Genomic DNA, 18,465 nt, shown 5'->3' with positions numbered 1-18,465 from the left:
GAGAAAACTAAGATTAGACATCACCAGAATGAATATGGCTACTAATGCCAACAAATCTTAATAGCAACTAGTACATTTTATTGGTGTATTTATTTAAAGCATAAATAACATTCAGAAATGTAAAACACAAACAGAAAAAAAATACTGATCTAAAATAATGATATACCCAGCAATAGAGTTTGGGAAGCTAAAAACATTCTATCTCGCAAAAGGCGTCTTCATGCACGAATTTACCGAAGCACTAAAAAGCACTAAACTTAATCAATGTATTATATGTATGAATTTATTTATTTTTTGATAGAAGTTGAAAAATTGTTTCAAAATGTATTTATGTTTTAAAATGTTTGTTGTTAACCCAATAAATAAAGAACTTTCCGTCACCGATTTCCTTCAGGGATGACGTCTTAAAGTAAAATGCGCTGAATCTGTTTTGAGACCTGCTCGAAAGAACCGATTCGTGGAAATGAATCAGTCTGCCATCACTTCTAGTGAAACAGGCGACAGGTGCATTAATTAGCCATTCAGCTCTGACATATGTCATGGTTACCAACACTGTTTGAGTAAAATAGCGACTAATACCATTTCTTTGATGCAGTTTAAAGATATGAAGCTCTATTTCCCAGTAATATTTACTTTACTGGTCTTGTCCTCCACGTATGTGTATCCCGCACGATCTGCGTCAAAGCACGCGAGCAATTCGACCTCAGCACTGGACGAAATATTTGGATTAGATTTCGACGGATCTGCTGTCGAGAGTCTCGGCTCGCCATATTTACAACTTCCCGTTTTCCAGCATTCAAGAACCCCACTTTTGGACAAAAAGCAGTTCTCTCCGATGCATGGAACAGGCCGTGAACAACTGCCCGAGGAGACGAAACAAGTCCTCGTCCCGCGCACCGCGGTAACGTTACCGGAGGCCTCCCGCCGCAGCGGGCGAACACAAGGAGTAAACGTCGTTTGTCAAATGAAGAAAATGATCGTTAAAGTTCACAAACACATTTTAGGCATCGGCGGCCTTCATTCAGCGTTAAAACTGGGAACATGCGACATCAGCAAGACTACAAAATACTATCACGTGTTTATTTACGACATGGACACGTGTGGGAGTAAGAAAAAGGTGTGCTTGGCTTATATATATTTATTTAGTTGTCTTTTTTCCCCCTTTTCCATCTTAAATAACAAAGTACAGTAAACTGTAAGTAGCATTACGCACCACGTTAAATAATAACTATAATTTGGATACGTAGGCTACATTCAAAATGTAGCTAATGTGTGTTATCTATTGCTTTTTAATTTGTATAATTTCAAATAGTACGTTCACAATAAGTCTTTGCAAACATTTTATAATCTTACAGCAAAACAATAAAAATGCGTGCTGTGTGTGTATATATACACACACACACACACACATACATATATATATATATATATATATATATATATATATATATATATATATATATATATATATATATATATATATATATATATATATGTGTGTGTGTGTGTCAAAGTTGTCCTAAAACTGGAACAATACCAGTTCTCGTCTTCGGACAACTTTAATTAACTTTTTTGATCCACTTTAATTGTTGACTACTGTATAGATGGAATGTTATGGTAAAAAATGTAAAAGGAAGGAGACTCATGATTTCGCCAAGGTGCAGAAAATAATTTTGCTCAGTTCAACTCAGGGCTTCACTTTATAAACTTTGCTGTGAAATGATTTTTGTCTTTTTGAATGCAGTTAATAAACAATAGAGTAACATATTCCAACATACTGCACTACTCTCCAGTGACGGACCTGGGGCCAATCCGCCGTGCCATGCCTTTCTCACTACCTGTCGAGTGTCACTTTAACAGGTAAATCTGTGTCTTTCGAATTTATATTTCGACTAGAAACAAGACAAAAATACTAAGATAAACTCTGTATGTGAATGTGTTCCACTTGCGAGACCTTTTTGTTTCAACTTTGTGTGCATTTTAATCGCTGATTTACTTTTTTTAACCATCTAACCCGTTTTTTTGCTTCTCCAGATATCATTACTCGTACAAAATTGGCTACATACCACAAATCAGATATCAGAACTACTTCAAACCCCTGAGAACTGTGGACAGTGTTGTACTCACACCCCGTGATGGTAAGCAAGGTTTGACTAATAAGATGAGTACTCATTGCTATATCAGTCAATGAATCATCATCATCATCATCATCTGATCTTTTAGAGCTGTGGAGACGGTTATCGCCCACCGAAGAGTATACCATTGGTCACCCCATGTACTTCCAGGCAGACGGACCCCCTCTTGCTGAGGACGAGAGGCTGTTTGTGGATTCCTGTTATGTGACCAGCAGCAGTTCTCATTTGTCCATGCCAAGATTTACAGTCATTGAAAACTACGGGTAACACTTTGTATATTAAGCCCTTATAGTGCCTACTTGTGTCATTTTTGATAAGCAAATTTCTAAGGCCTTCAAATTCTCAACATAATGAAAATTTGGATGGAAAAACTGCTCAGTAATCTACTAACATGCCTTCTGTTGTGTAAATGATAGTCTATACATTTTTAGCAAGTAAAATGCCTTCTGGTATAATTGTAGAATGTTTAGTTTTACACCACTTAATCGTTATTGTATTGTATTGCATTGTGTGTAATTCCCACAATATAAGCTACAAAGATTAATTATATGCCAAAGCATTGAAATATCATCTTAAGACCTGTTATTGGAGAGATAATCTCACATAGCCAGACCTTCAGAACGACCTCTGTGGGTGGGACGTCTGAGGCTGAGACTATTGGACATATATAGCTTTTATGTTTTTTTAGGGGGCCTGAAATTAATATTAATATTTTTCAAGTGAACGCTCGAAATACATTCTTTAGGTAGTACTTTACAATAATTATAGACTGTAGTACATTAACTAATCGAACCTTATTGTAAAGTTTTACAATTACTTGTTAAAAAATGTGTGTGTGTATATTTCACAGAAACACAGAAAAGCAGATTCAAACTGAAGCGCGCGGATTGAATACATCCACACAGAAGAAAAAGCAGCGAGACTGTTCAAGTTTTTTATTTTACTGTTTGCTTCGCGGTGAGAGGAATAAGACATAATTCACCCCAAACAGATGCTAACGCATTGTTTACCGTGAAGTTGTGTGCGGAACAACCAATCAAAACTATGTCAGTTGACCAATCAGAACACAGTATGCTACCGAAAGGTGGGGTTTAAGGAAACTGAATCTTTTGAACAGCTTGTGCGAACCATTTGGGGATCTCTGAGAATTGAGGTAATTTTAAAATGATATTTTGACAAAATTACAATGTTTTTTAACCTTGGATGGATATAAACCTATCGTACATGACTTATAAACAGTGATAAGAAGCTTAGAATTTTCATCTTACTGGCTCTTTAAGTGTGCATGGTTTGGTGTGGTTAACCGTTTCCTTACCTAAATCCTTCATTTGGACCAGATCGGTTGCAGAGTCACATGCTTCTGAAATTATCTTTTTCTATATAGTATAGTCAAGCATGAAGTTTTATTTAAATTCTGAATAAAACATTGTAGGCTATACAGCATGCGAAGACTACTCCCTTTAAATTAATTAAAAACTCACTCATTCATCACGATCTAACAAAGTAAAAAAATTATAAATAAAAATTCAATGAACATGACTACATGATGAAACTTTTAAATGATTTTTAGAGCCCAGCACTGGACAAAAAACTGTGACTGGAGCAGTGATTGCGTGGATACCAACTTAAACACTTCTGATTGGCCATTGTGTTTTAGAAGTCAACAAACATTTGTTTGGCTACATTTGCTCGCCTAAATGCACGGTAAAATTATTTGATGCTTTCCAAAGAAGAAGATACACTGGTTTGTTTGCCAAATCTATTTTGTTACGCTATTATTACGAAGAAAACCGAGGTTGTGTGCTGCTTTTCCATCTAAATGAAAGCAGATTCAACAGCAGGCGGTCGTATAAGTAAGACTATAATATATGCTAAACTCAAGTCCGACCATTCACCTCGGTCTGAAGGGGCATGTCTGAGGGACCCCCCTCTGGCGCCGGGCCTGTATTTATTTGTGTTATGTAGGTAGTCTGCTATACTTTTACAAATCTTTTTTTGACTTGCATTACAAGATTCCAAAATGTTATTTTACTCTTTGGCCATATAAATAACAGCAGCTGCACCTACACTTTTTTTCCTTCAAGTATTTGCTGTATATTTTCCTATTTTGTACTATATGAGCCATATAAGACTAATGTAACACACAATGTTCATGCAAACTTTTTTGTATTTGTTTTTATATTTTGTCTAAATGTAAAATAAATGGTAACATTGTGGGGGTGGTGTACTTTTCTAATTATCATTTATTATTACATGCCAGGCTTTACATGTGTGCTATTTTTATTTCAGGTGCATGACTGATAGCAAGAGCAGTAGGTGGTCCAAATTCATCCAAAGTGGACACAGAAATGTTTTGCGGTTCTCCTTGGATGCTTTTCTGTTTCATGGGATGCTGGGCGAGGTGAAATAATGAGCTATAATGGCATGCTGATGATTTTTGATGAAAGATTGACTTATCAGTTGAGTCAATTTATTGAGGTTGCCTGTTCCTTTTATTCTCAGCATCTTTACATGCATTGTGAAATATCCGTCGGAAGTTTCAAACCAACATCAAGTGCAAAGTCCTGCACTTACAACCAGTCAACAGAACGGTATATTGAATCTTGGGTGTGATGTGAGTGCAGTTTTCAGAACCGAATTAGTACTAATTTGGATCATTTCCTCAGATGGGAAGAGTTATACGGTTCAAATGATGCATGCTTCTGCTGTGACTCCACATGTCTGTCTTCTGACCTGTCTGGTAAGAAATGTCAAGTGATTTTAGGACAATTTAGGGCAGGGTATGTTGTTGTTGGAATATATTGTATATCTTTTCATAGCACTGCATTGAGAGTAAGTGCAATATTGCTTGTTTAGTTGTCAGGAAAGTCTTGCCACATCATGGAGGTTTTATTAGATTTAAGTGAACCTGTTCTCTGACTTTTGAATCTCAGATTTGCGTCAAGCCATATTTTATGAATTAATTTACAGTGTCCAGTAAGGTCATCACCAGTGAGCCCTGGATCATGGAGTCTGATTTGGAGATGGTCGAGAAAGAGCAAACATCTCCATTCATGACAGAAGAGGTGGGAACAGGCTTTGTTGATGTAATAACCACACAGACAGCTGAGATTGGACCTCAACATTTTGTGCCTGTGGTGGAGGAAGTCGACAAATTTGTGGAGCCACGTAGAATATTTGAGGAGGTATTTGGATTGGACTAAACAAAAAGGATTTAAAAAGACATTTTTTGATTTAGTGTTTTCAGTTAAATTGCAATTGATCTGTTAATAAATACATGATGCACACTTTTGAAGTTAGCTTTTTTTCCCTTTACGTTTAGCTTTTTGCAGTGTCATTGTTTTGATAATGTATCACTAATATGGTGTGAGACCATTGTCCCTTGGGAATTGCTACTGTAAATATATGAAGAAAAAATAACTACACTACACTGCAAAACACTATGGTTTTTAGTAGTGAAAAAAGGTTATTTTATGTTCTCCAAACTAAGAAAGAAAATAGTTGAGCACAAAAATGTTGAAAAGGATATTCTTTGTAGTAAATGGATGGTTGGTATTGTCAATTCAAAGACCATAATAAAATTCACAGGTGCATTAAGTGAGCTACGTGTTTTATTGGTTTGAAATATAATGTTACATATTAAGAAGAGTGAAGTTATTTGATAAAAAAAAGACTGTACAAAGCACATGCTTACAAAGGAATATTACATTTTTTGACAGATACGTATGCATGCTTTTGGGGAATGTCAGACCAGTCTTTTCAATGCCTTGTATGAAACATGCAAGGCCTATTTACAATTTAGCCCAGAAGTTGTACAGCTTTGTTTTGATGTGCATGCATTGAGATGGAGAACTGTTTGGAATTGCTACAAAGGATTTGCGTTGGATGAGGATTCCTGAAAAGTTGATGTCTTGTTATACTCTGTCTCATATATAATCCAGGGCTTTATAATTAGACTGATTTAGTAATAAGAGTTCAAATGCGAGTGAGTACTGGGATGTCGTGGCATGGGTGAGCTGGGATACACCACTCCTGTTGCAGAGTTCCAGTAGGTGGTTGGAGGCCCAAAGAAATTCCCTGTTGAAACGGGCATAGGGGTTGAATGAGTGCCCATGAAGTTCATTTTTGGCTGGTGGCTGTGGTAGCTTTGCACATATGGCCCTTCAGGCTGGAATTTGAGCACACCCCCTTCTGGAGGATGGTTTTGGTGAGCTTGGGAGATGCCCTGGAAATCGAATTTGTATGCATAGCGTTTTCCATGCACCTTGGTCATGATGTTCTTGTCATAGTAGTAGCGGAGGGCCCGGCTGAGCTTGTCATAGTTCATGTTAGGCTTGCTCTTTCGCTCTCCCCAGCGCTTGGCCACCTCGTCAGGGTCGGTCATCTTGAATTCTCCGTTAGTGCCTTCCCAGGTGATGATGGCGGCATTGTTGCTGTCAGACAGCAGCTCTAACAAGAACTGCCACAGCTGGATCTGACCAGAGCCTGTGTGAAAATAAAGTGTTAAGAGGTTTTCAGCAGTGCCCGGTAGGGCTTTTTAGGGCATGTTGTTTTTTTCCAAATGTGACCTTTTTAATGTATGTTGTACACAGAAACAGAATGTGGGTCGGTCAGACACCTACCCACAGTCCTGTCAGTGCTGGTGACGGGCAGGTTGTTAGAATTGTGTTTGGTCGGTCGGATCTTGGTGTGGATTGGTTTCGTTTCTGTGTAAAGAAGGTCGGGCAAACGTCATGCTAATGGTCATACTGATCATGTGTTTTTTCACAGGCCTTTAAATCTTAATATTAAAAAAAGTAAACTAAAGTTTGGGGTCAGTAAGATTTTATTTTTTTATGTTTTTAAAGTTTCTTATGCACACCAAGGCTGTATTTGTTTGTTCAAAAATACAATAAAAACCATAAAAATGTTAAATATTACAACTTATAATATTGGTTTTCTATTGAACTACATCTTACAGTTTAATTTTAGTTCTGTGATGGCAAAGCTGTATTTTCAGCAGCCATTACTCCAGATTTCAGTTACATGATCCTTCAGAAATTGGTGATTTGGTGCATTATTATTATTATTAGGTGCATATTATTTTATATATTATGGAAACTGCAGCAATAGATTTCTTATTTTCCCAAATGTTAGTTTTACCGTCACGTTTGGTCTTTTAATGTCTGTTTAACTGAACCCAAACTTTTGAATGATAAATTTATACATGTTATTAAAAAATATATATTGTAATAAAAATATAATTTTGTTCAGTTTTATGCATGTTTAATTTGTCCAGATTATATTAACAACAGTTATTCAGTTATCAAACAACTGACATAACTTAACACGTGTATATGGTCTATTCTCATTTGTTATTCAGGTATAAAAGGGCAGAACTTTATGCCCTGTCTGTGCATCCAAAGATTACATACCCTAAAAAGGCCACATTTGTTGTTAATTTGAGAGTGATGCTTGTACAGTTTTCTGTTTAATCACTTACCTGGATTTGCAAGACGGCTGCTGATGGGACCTAATGCTTGGTAGGGGTCTGCAAAGATGGAAATGTAAAATACTGATTATATATTTTGAGGTGTAGTTTAACAAAAAGATAACTAAAATCAGTTTCATAGAGTATTCAATTTAAAGGTGCACTTGTTGACCTTGTGGAAGTCTTGGTGGAGGCTCTGTAATTCTGGTGTTGTGCTGATGTTCGATTGGAGAACCTGTGATATTTAAAAAAATAAAAAAAGGTGAGTTTTATTTATTTTTTAATTTCATATTTATGCAATATAATTATGTAACATTATGATGTTTTTGTGAATGTAGAGCAACCTTTTGGGACAGCTGGTAAGGCGCTTGAGGACCAACTATTCCTTCTGCCGATCTCCTCAAAGCTGTTTTCTGTGCCGAGGCAAAGTCAGATAGGAGCAGTTTACACAAGGGAGATTTTACAGGAAAGGATGGCTTTATAGAGTAAGGAGAAGCGCAGCCTCAGAAGGAAGGAAGCCCTGCATTAAAGATCCCTTAGGAGAAACGCAGGGTAGAACAAAGCCAGCAGCAAAATGGTAAGAAGGCCTGAAGATGGCACACAATTCCTCAGGGTGATTGTCCTTTTGTTCTAACTGATTCTCTTTACCACAGAATAGTCAATTGTATCCTAACCTGAGCTCTACACCCCTTACTTCCTGTCCTGATGCAGCTGTTTCCTGTCTGAAAGTGCAACGATTCAAAAACCTTGCAACACTTGGGGCAAAATTCATTGAAGAAACAAACTCTATATATATATATATATATATATATATATATATATATATATATATATATATATATATATATATATATATAAAATTTTCAATGGCTATTTAATGGGAGATTTAAAGATCTAGTTTACCTAAAAACAATTAATTCTGTCATTTACTCACCCTTAAGTTGTTTCAAACCAGTATGAGTTTCTTTCTTCTGTTGAATACAAAATATATTTGGAAGAATGTTGGCTACCAAACAGTTGCCGGTATCCATTGACTTCCTTTGTATTTTTCCATGCTACAGAAGTTAATGGATTCTGGCAACTGTTTGGTTACCAGCATTCTTCCAAATATCTTTTGTATTTAACGAAGAAAGAAAGTTTTGAAACAACTTTAGGGTGAGTAAATTGTTTAATTTTAATGAATTAAATATCATCTTTTAGGTTGAACTACCCCTTTAAGAATTTTAGTACAGCTAAAAATAACCTTGTGACTTATCATAGGGCTGTAACCACATTATGATACAATAAGTGTTTAGTACATGTCATTTGCATTGGATAAAATAAGAAGATCATTAGGCACAAAATTGCTTTTAGTTCACTGGAATAACTTTAGGATCATTCGTTACAAAAAACATCTCATTTTGGGGCACTTATATAAAATGTGGTGTACATTCGGACAGGGGTTGCAAAATCAGCTCATCCAATTTTATCTTAAATAGAAGTAAAATGTTTGACTCACCAGCTTTAACCTGTAGTCTAGGCTGTGGTTGTGTATTGGTAGGGGTTGCAGGGTAGGAAAAAGTGGGGCTACCTGAGTAAACAATAGTAAAGAAAATAAGACCTCTTAACTTACTGTATTTATATTTACTGTATACTTAATTTACATATATTTAAATATGCATAAACTTTTCCACAATGTTAGAAATGGAAATGATTAAAGTTGTTTTATAGTTTTTCCTTATGTTTTCTTGACCAGATTAACAATTATTAATGGATTATTCATATGGAATTATGGGCAAAGTTCCTTACTCTCCCGGAGGTAGTTTAGATGAGAGAGCAGGATGTCTGTGTTGTATGCGGTAGTGAGACGCATCATGTCCTCTTTGGTCATTTTGCAGAGTGCTTTTCCATCCAGAGTATGGAATAGGGACACGTCCACATCGGAAAGGCCGTATTCCTTTATTGCCCACTCTACCCACTGCCGCACATGATCTTGTGTCCATACTTCTGGGTCTAAAACAGGACAGAAGCAAGGATAAAATGAGGAACAAGTGCTTCAGCTGTGACAGTTCTTATCAGAGTTCAAACATGAGGTAAAAGAGTCAGTGCACTCTCGGTTACTACTCTTAAAGTCTGTAAGTTAGGGCTAATACATTTTTTTGTTCTTCAGTAAGGGTTTTAGGCCAAGGGGTCATGGTTTGGATGATGTGGATGCATGTTGTTTCTTCATTCATTGACGTTTATTTGATATTTGAATAGATATGTAAGTGTGTTATATACTAATTATATTCTTGACCATTGCCTGGTTTATTTTTAGAGGATTTTTTTCTCTGCCTTTTTGACGTCACAGTTCAGCTGCTTTTGAGATTAATCGGAATGCTATCGGAAATGCTTCTCTGCATATTACAGTTCTCCTTCTGTAAGCCATCATACTCTCTTATTTGTCCTTGAAATATGACGCCATATCCGAGAATTATGAGCATTATAATTGTTTGGGCTGGGTGACTCATGAGGAGGTATCCCATACACTCTCTGTCGCACAATGCATGGAGCGACTCCACCGCTCTGCCCTTTTAATAATGTTCAAAACACCTCACTGAAGATAACTCAACTTCCTAATTGGTTTGGGAGAAAGAAGTTATCATCTCTGTTAGAATCTGTGCAACCATCTGTAGTTTACTTGGTTTACTGGGATCTACCAGAAGGAAGCACATTAGTGCTTTCTTTCTTTAACACTACTTGTATTTCAAACTAACCTTTTTTTAACCACAAAGCACAAGTTCCTAAGTGATGCAAGAGCCTGTGGCCACTGCATAATTACCACATATCTTTGTTTAGACATCTATACATCCTCTAGTTTTAGAAATTGGTCAACTGCAGACTAAATCTGTCAGGTACTTAAATGCTTCCCTTTTTATGAACATATTACAGTCAACAGGTGTTAAGTATCATCTATATACTGTTGTTTGTTTATTCATATTTTGGCTTTTAATTTTATATTTTTAGTTTAGTACTTGTACTGCAAAGGCAACATTTTTAGTTGCAAAGACTAATGGTTTTAATTTTTAATCATTTTAATGTTTTAGGCTTAACAAAAACAGTCAATATGAAATCAAAATTCATGGATTTACTCTCAATTTTGATTGAATGCCTCTGTGCTTTATAAACGGAGTAATTATACAACTAGTAGACCAAGTAGTAATACATCTTTTCTGTAGAAATGACAGTGAAACACTTTCACAATAGATCTCACCCGCTGGTACAATGACCCTCTTCTCCTCTGTGGTGGTGCTGCTGGGTGGGGTGGCATTCTGCGGGCTACTCCGTGGCTCTGGGTAAGAGGCCTGGTAGGCCAATGGTCCCCCATCACTGTTACTCATGTGTCGGGTCCTTTTAGTCACACTGCAGTCCACTGGGGACTCACGGCTGTAGCATGCATGAGAGAAAATAAGAAACGGAGAGCTAAAATGTTTTGGTTCTAAATGCTCACCATTATGATATTGAAAGAATAGTATAACTCAAAATTCAGATGCCTCCTGGAAATGCATATTGATGGATTTGATCAGTGATTGATCATTGAAACGTTTCCTCTTGGAACCATTAATGCCAATAAAGATCCTTTACTTTAAGGGTTTATAAATGGAGACTTGGATCTTCTGACATCAAAGTTTGTTGGCCCACCTGTTTCCGTTGATGTGTTCTGCTCTCTTCGCAGGGTTCTGTGTGGCCGATCCGGTCCAGTCTGGCTCAGTGGGTTCTACGCTCTCTTCAGAACCCTGTCTGAACACTGCAGGTGACGTGATCTCTCCCTTCATGTGCATGGCCTGGGGACCACTGAAGGGCGACTCGAATATGGACTGGTTTTCACTCACCACCGAAAGAGCTTCCTGTGAAGTATAGAACACACACTGGTTATGTAAACAAAACACTTAAAGTCCTTGATTTAGCTGAACAACAAGCCATAGCGTAAGAATAGAAATAACACTTAAGCATTTTGTCAGTAATTCCAGAACAGGGATGTTACGGTTTTCCGCTACTATCGCAATAACATGACTTTCTAATCAGCAACTGATGTCAAAAGAATTGATTTGGGGTACAAACTTAAGGTTTATCTGGACAATAATAAAAAAAACTCTAGGGTGGAACTACGATCTACAAAATAAAGGTTCTTTATTGGTGTCTGTTGTTCCATAAAGAGACTTTAACACCATGGAACCTCTGCATTTTACAAAAGATCTTCATGGTGTAAAGAGGTTCTTTAGGTTTTTAAAATGTGTTTTTTATTATGAAAATGATTCTTTGTAGAACCAAAAATGGTTCTTCTATGGCATTACTGCAAAAACCCCATTTTGGAACCTTTATTTTTCACCCCTTAACTGTCACTCATGTTTTTGAAGATAGATTTGAATGTGCATGATACAAACCAAAATTTTTATAATTCATGATTTTGATGTGCCATTTACATGGTAATGCAACGTCTGATTTTAAAATGGATTTTAAAGGATGAATTTTGAGATTTTATGTTTTCAAGTGATCTATAACTTCTGATGATTTCTATAATGTGATAGAGAAAAAGGCAATGAGGAAGTCTTTTTTTTTTTTTTTTTAAACAAAGGTCAAAACTCCTTTTGTAATGTAGATTTCTGAGGGTGCACTCTTGTCATAAATTAATATATTACTTTTCCTACATAATTTTTAACAAAAAACATTGGTAAAATATATATTTGGGAGTCTTAGACCTTTCCAACGATATATAGTTTGTCAAGATTAGATTAGATTTGATTGTAATATAGTATAGTCAACGTAGGCACCCCGTATTCGGGACGGGGTGACAGTTAACAGGTTAAGAGTGTAGAGTTGACAGAAATTATCATTTAATTCAGTCTTTTGACTCAAAAGCTATGTTAGCTAGAGTCCAAAACCTTATAAAATTAGTACTACAATTACTTATATGCTCTCTTACTGTTCAGCTACAGGGGCAGGGGGGTATTAATTTTGAAACTGAAAAATAAGTTTATCGGAATAGTTTAAGGCGTTTAACTCCCAGGTAGATATGACTTGGCACAAGAATCAAATTAGAAATTGAGACATCTGTGCATATTCTTCCTGTGTATAGTGTTGGTAGTCTGCTCTCGAGCACTCTGTTTTAGGTGTGTCCATTTGAAACTTCAAAAAGACGCTTTAAACATTCAAATGTATGTAAGTGTTTGTGCATGAATGTTTGTGTTAAAGCTGAATTCAGGGAGCTTGTTTAGAGGGTTTTAGTATTGTCTTTAGAGCTGAAATACGTCAGCACTGAGCTTTTTCGGTGGCTCACAGGAAATCTGGCCCCCATGTGCAGTGAAACCTTTTGGCATGGGGCATGAGATAGGAAACAGAGGAGTGGTAGAAATGTGGGTCATTTAAAGCTGAAAAACAAATTTGTTCTGAATGCTGATGAGGGTCACCAAACAGGGGGGAGGCAGCATTGTAGGGTGCATTCACCTGATCAGAAGTCTTGCGCATTTGTAACAAGAATCTGTTTCGGTGTTTCATTGAAGTGACTGGCATTTACTGATAAAATTGCTTTTTGACGATGAAAGTTCAAAGGATTTTCTATCATTCATATTTCAGATCAAGACTGCCAGAAAAGAATGTTCTCTTATGGCCCAAACAAACACCAGCTACTTTGGGTTTTGTCCATTCAGAATTAAGAAAACCTGAATTTTAATTGAACTAGCAGAATAAGAATTTGAATTGTAAGGAAGTAGAATAACAGTGACGTCAAATTCAAAGAAATTCATATGACCAATTTTTAACCAGAAAAGATAAGCTAAGATGAATGTTGGCATCTTTGTTTGAAAGTTTATAAAGCTTTGCAGTTTTACAGGGCTTGCAAATGGATGGATTTGTTGTTGCAGTGTGAATTGCCAAACCCGAGTGACAAGTCAATATTACTGGTTCTCTTAAGATATCTTAATTTTGCTAGTAATAATTCACTGCAGTGATTCCTATTGAGCTAGCTGTGAAGAGCACTAGCTATCTCTCACACACCATTAAAAAGGCCATGAAAACTTGTAGCTCTTGTAGAGAAGTGAAAGCGAGCAAAGCGCAAAGACCAAGCTGACAACGCAAACAGTTTTCACCACCTAGTTTAAGTGCATTTGAAAGCCCTAACTTGTGGCACAGATGAGGCTGAACTTGATGCTGCTCTGTGTAGGAGAGATGACATGCACTAAGATTGCATTACATTGTCCAACACCGTTTGAACACTCACTTACTTAAAACCATTAATTTGGATCAGTATACAAAAAGCAAATGTACTAGTGTGATAAATGATGCATTCTGCATCTTTTTTTACAGCAAGCTAAACTGCCGCCAGTGAAACAGCTGGTATTTCATTCTGCAGTTAAAATTATTTTGCACCTATGCACCTTTTAAACCGCAACCCAACACACATAGTACTGCTCTCTCTCCTCCAAAGTGATGAACATAAACATACTCTACCCTGGCCACAACTGACTTCCTGTTCGATGAGTTTCATATCGGTCTCTGTTGCTTGAGAAACCAAACGCAATATTTTAGCAAACATAAACTGCATGCTGTGTGCAAAATGTCGACTCGAGGTCAGTGAGATTAATGTGCATCTCACATCAAAAACAACACGCAGAGATGCACGTAAACACAGTCATGCTATTGTTGTGCCGTCCTTTGGCACCACTGGGTGCCTGTGACATGCGTGCAGTGTTTTCAAGTCAATTGCAACAGACCTCCATTTGGTCTTGTGAAAGAAATTCTCAGAACTTGTGGTAGAGCAACGCTGCACAGAAAAAAACCTAGGTGCTTTTAGGTTTCAGAGGTTTTGCACAAAAACTAATCACACAGTTTATCACCCTCAAAGGGCGGAGTTCACTGCAAACTTATTCTGTGATAATCCAACAGATTTACTAGATTACCACTAGTAAATCTAGAAATAAGACTTTTTTTTTTTTTTTTTTTTAAAGGTGTACAGGTTTGAATCTGATGCATGCTAGTACAGGAAGCACTGAAATGCAATGTGGTCAATCTTTGGTAATGAAATCAGGTTATGAAATGTCCCTTTGCTTATTATCATAATGGGACATTGGGTAATATGGGAGACATGCACTGATCTGTATATTTCTTTCTCAGTCACAATTGGCTTTATTATATTCTAGTTGGTTTGTAGCTGTGAAGTCTATTTTGTTGGTCTGAAGTACTAGAGTGAAAATCACAGTAAAATGCGGAAATCAGACATGCAAAAAAATACTGTTACTGCATAAATACTATGCACATACCATGTAGTCACGATTGACAATGATTTAATTTATTATTTATTTTCATCATTTTAAATATAATGAATGGGGCCTAATTGTGCAATTCCTTAACTACATTAACTTAGTATTATTATCCATAAATTATTTATAAAATGTTTGCTATTTGCCATATGAACCCATTAAATAACTATATAAAAATATCATCAAGGCACATTATTAGGGAAGACAGGGTTATTATAATTGTACATTTACCACTAAATTATTATAAAATAACTTGCAGAAATATTTCAAATATCAGTTAATAGATATGGAAACTTTATATTTGTATTTTAAACACTGATAAATTATGGCAATTTATGAAAAGAGTATAAATGTTAAATAAGACAATTCGTAAAGGTGGACAAATATATATATTAGCCTACTCCTATTACATGATCGAAATGACTACAAAAAAAATAGTACAAAAATTTCATTTTAGTTTGGTTTTAAAACCACTTTTTCTCATTTAACAGGGTGCAAACAAACCCCATAACCTGGGGATGGTGAACACCACTTCAGTTATGAACGAAAGTTAGAAAATATTTTTACGTTTATGTTTTGTAATGTCTGTTTTTAACCCAAGAGTTTTCCCTCTCTCTCTCTCCACACGGTTGAGTGATTCTGCTGCTTGTTTCGATAATCAAGAAAGAATTATTAATGTGCCAACCAGATAATGTGTAATTTTTCGTTTTGGTTTTAGCTCATGAAGTCTGATAAAACTGCAGTCACTGCATTCTAAGAAACAAAAATAGGCCTCCAGCTTTGATACTCAACCGCAGGAACCGTCACGACTGAGGAAATAAAGTTGTATTTTTCGTTTGTTCGTTTAACTACTCATAGCTTATATTGTTAAATTATTCGTTACTACCCAATTTTGCCAATATAATAAAAATAAATTAGAAACAAAAAAGTGCTATACCACATTTTTTTATATTTATAAGCAGGTTATAATTTCTAATTTCATTTAATCATGTTATTTTTTTTAAAGAGCGCATATATTAAAAGCTTTAACGCACGATAATTTGCTTAATGAATCATATTCGAGCTAGAACTTTCACAGTTATGATGTTAGTCATGTTCAGTTTGCGAGAGTGAAGGAAAGCAGAAGTTGACGTTAAGGCATGCTGATTTTGCAAAGAGACACGCAGCTGCGCTCTGAGCTGCAACAACACTTTGTGGTTTTCACAAGTTTTAATCAGCAACATCTTGCAAGTGGAGATGGGCGCTTCAGTGAGGAGAACCTGCATTAACAAAACCCGCAGTGCGTTCCAATTCGCTTTAGTTTACTCTCCGGCTAATTTAATTGAAATGTAGAACAATGCATTGGCATCGCACATCTATCGAAGCAATTTTGTTTTGTCAGTCTTTGTTGCCTTTTTTCGAGGAGGGACTGCGGAAGTGTGTGCGGAAAGTCTGAGGTTTGAGACCGGAAGCCTGCTCTGCTCTGATAACGACACCTGACAAGCGCCCAGCACTTTGCTATAAATTATTCCTTAAAGAACTAAATCAGGCATGGAATAATTACAAACACGAAACGCAGGAATGCAACAGGCTACCCGTCTGCTCTAGTTTTTTTTTTTTTTTTTTGGGGGGGGGGGGGGGGATCATTGCGTAAAAGGACAAGATGAACCAACACAGTTTCTGCAGAATGAACAAAAAGAACAACCCCAATGCGTCACATTCAAAGCTGTTCACCAAATATAGTGAGCAATTAGAATAGGCCTAATATTATATAAATAAATATTATTTTACACGTTTAAGAGCATGTCGATTTAAAAAAAAAAAAAGGCCTAGTCATTTCAAAATATGGATACAATTTATTTAATTTATTTTAAGGTGGCCTTATTAAAGTGTATAATTACACATTTGGACAATACTAGCCTATTTTGTCCTTACTATATGGTTAGGATTAGGTTTGGCTTAGAGTTACTTGCATGTTATTATACATAATTTATTGTTGTTGTTATTATAGCTAATAGTGAGTACATGTGCAACAAGGACACCTTAAAATAAAGTGTAAGCTCAAATATTTATGTAAATGATACAAATATAATACAGCAACTAGCAAACAGTATTATTGCCTATTTAATTATAATCGAAATTAATTTCAGCAGGCAGATAACGACTGGGATTTCATAATTGTATGATTAGCCCCTGTGTTTGTTTGTTCTGTTTGTTTTGTTTTGAATGAATGTAGCTATATTAAATTAAACGAGGTTCTAGAATAATTAACTTGGCTAATCTTCATAATAATAATCAACATTATGAAGCTTTACTGGAATTTTTTCAGCACCAACAAAACACTTAGCCACAATCTATTAATAAAAATATGAACTGTTGCTTGCCATGACGTTACCATCCAAATAAAACAAAAACAAAAAAATAGCATATGCTTTTTATCACAGTTGATATGCATTAATATAGCCTGTTAGTTATTGCAAAGTGCCATGTCAGATTTAAAAAATCGAAAGAATGCAAGAACAAAAAATACTAGACGTTTTCGTTTTGGGATTTTTTTTTAAAGTCTCCACAGTCTACCTTGTTGTTGGCGCCATAAAGCCACCTGCCTCGAGAGCGCCCCGCCATAATTGTGCCATATGTGAAATTCGGTACATTGTTTTCCAGTTTGCATTTGCGTGAGTTTTCCTCGTTCTTAAGATGGTAAGTAGAAAGTAAGTTAGTTACATGTACTTAGCTTACTTGACTTGGATGATATGCCATTTTGCGTTCTAGAACTGTTACATTTTAAAAAAAAACAAAAGTAAAGACAAATTTGTGCATACCCTCTCTCGCGCACTGTGGACACCATTTCGTTTTTATCGCAGTCTAAATGTTGTAGTGGTTTCTTGTTATTAAAGAGCCGACATTCAACCACGAACGGGAAGGAAGAGGAAATTTTGTACAAGAAGGAAAGAGTGGGGACCTGCATCACCGCCTTGCCTCTCTCACCAGTAGTCGCGCTAACCGTGTGGGTGTTTGCGCACTCGCTACTCATATTCAGAACAAGACAATAAACCAGATCAAACGCCTACCTTAATAGTACAGTCCATTGCAGATTTCTGTGGAGTTCATGAAGAAAATACTTTGGTAAACTTAAGCTATGTAAACCCAGGTGCTTTGATAACCCAGCTGAAACTCATCGACTTGTGTGCACAGGCGCATTCAGTCATCGGCGTAAACCATACTATTTTCGCTTAGACCATAACCGGATGGCAACGGTTTTTTTTCTTTTGAGCTCTCCTTTCTAAAATTGGGAAGTGAAGTCACACAAAAGCATCTAGCTCTGTTCCTTATTGGTGAACTCTTATTGCACTAACTCCTCGGAATATTTGTGAAACCAAAACCTCCTGTTTTAAATTCTCTGATTATAATGAGATTTTGTAGTCAGTTAAAAAGTAATGTAATGAATCTATTCAAATCTGACCTCTCTCCATTTAAGAACAATATAGAACGGTTTTATTTTTTCTTTATTAGCCGTGACAATCTATCTGCAACCTTAATTTATAAGCTATGTGTGAACATTTTAACCTAAATCTTTGTTTTTAATCCTTTAGGTTATTGCCCTTAT

General features: G+C 36.2%; 2 protein-coding genes across 4 annotated transcripts; one reads left to right on the top strand and one right to left on the bottom strand.

The window, feature by feature from the left end:
• The first annotated feature begins 466 nt into the window (after positions 1–466).
• On the top strand, positions 467–5,732 carry zp3d.2 (zona pellucida glycoprotein 3d tandem duplicate 2). The gene is made up of 8 exons (XM_052579612.1): positions 467–1,117; positions 1,745–1,860; positions 2,035–2,138; positions 2,224–2,398; positions 4,425–4,536; positions 4,638–4,726; positions 4,802–4,875; positions 5,106–5,732. The coding sequence occupies exons 1-8, from the start codon at positions 590–592 to the stop codon at positions 5,336–5,338; spliced, it is 1,431 nt and encodes a 476-aa protein (XP_052435572.1). The 5' UTR covers positions 467–589; the 3' UTR covers positions 5,339–5,732.
• fli1rs (Fli-1 proto-oncogene, ETS transcription factor-related sequence) lies at positions 5,729–18,102 on the bottom strand. 3 transcript variants are annotated; one of them, XM_052579609.1, is made up of 10 exons: positions 17,930–18,102; positions 11,266–11,471; positions 10,838–11,010; positions 9,394–9,597; positions 9,104–9,175; positions 7,950–8,018; positions 7,778–7,840; positions 7,618–7,665; positions 6,758–6,841; positions 5,729–6,620 (listed from the first exon to the last, which is right to left on the bottom strand). In XM_052579609.1, exons 1-10 carry the CDS (start codon positions 17,945–17,947, stop codon positions 6,097–6,099), a joined length of 1,461 nt encoding a protein of 486 aa, XP_052435569.1. In that variant the 5' UTR covers positions 17,948–18,102; the 3' UTR covers positions 5,729–6,096. The 3 variants fall into 3 exon arrangements, with proteins under 3 accessions (XP_052435569.1, XP_052435571.1, XP_052435570.1); XM_052579611.1 differs by lacking the exon at positions 17,930–18,102 and adding an exon at positions 17,681–17,835; XM_052579610.1 differs by lacking the exon at positions 6,758–6,841 and having other exon boundaries at positions 17,930–18,101.
• Between the last annotated feature and the right edge of the window lie 363 nt (positions 18,103–18,465).

The sequence above is a fragment of the Carassius gibelio genome, chromosome B16 (assembly GCF_023724105.1).
Source record: "Carassius gibelio isolate Cgi1373 ecotype wild population from Czech Republic chromosome B16, carGib1.2-hapl.c, whole genome shotgun sequence".
NCBI classification, from domain to species: domain Eukaryota; kingdom Metazoa; phylum Chordata; class Actinopteri; order Cypriniformes; family Cyprinidae; genus Carassius; species Carassius gibelio.
The sequence above is the reverse complement of the archived record's forward strand: the minus strand, read 5'-3'. Positions and strand labels throughout refer to the sequence as shown.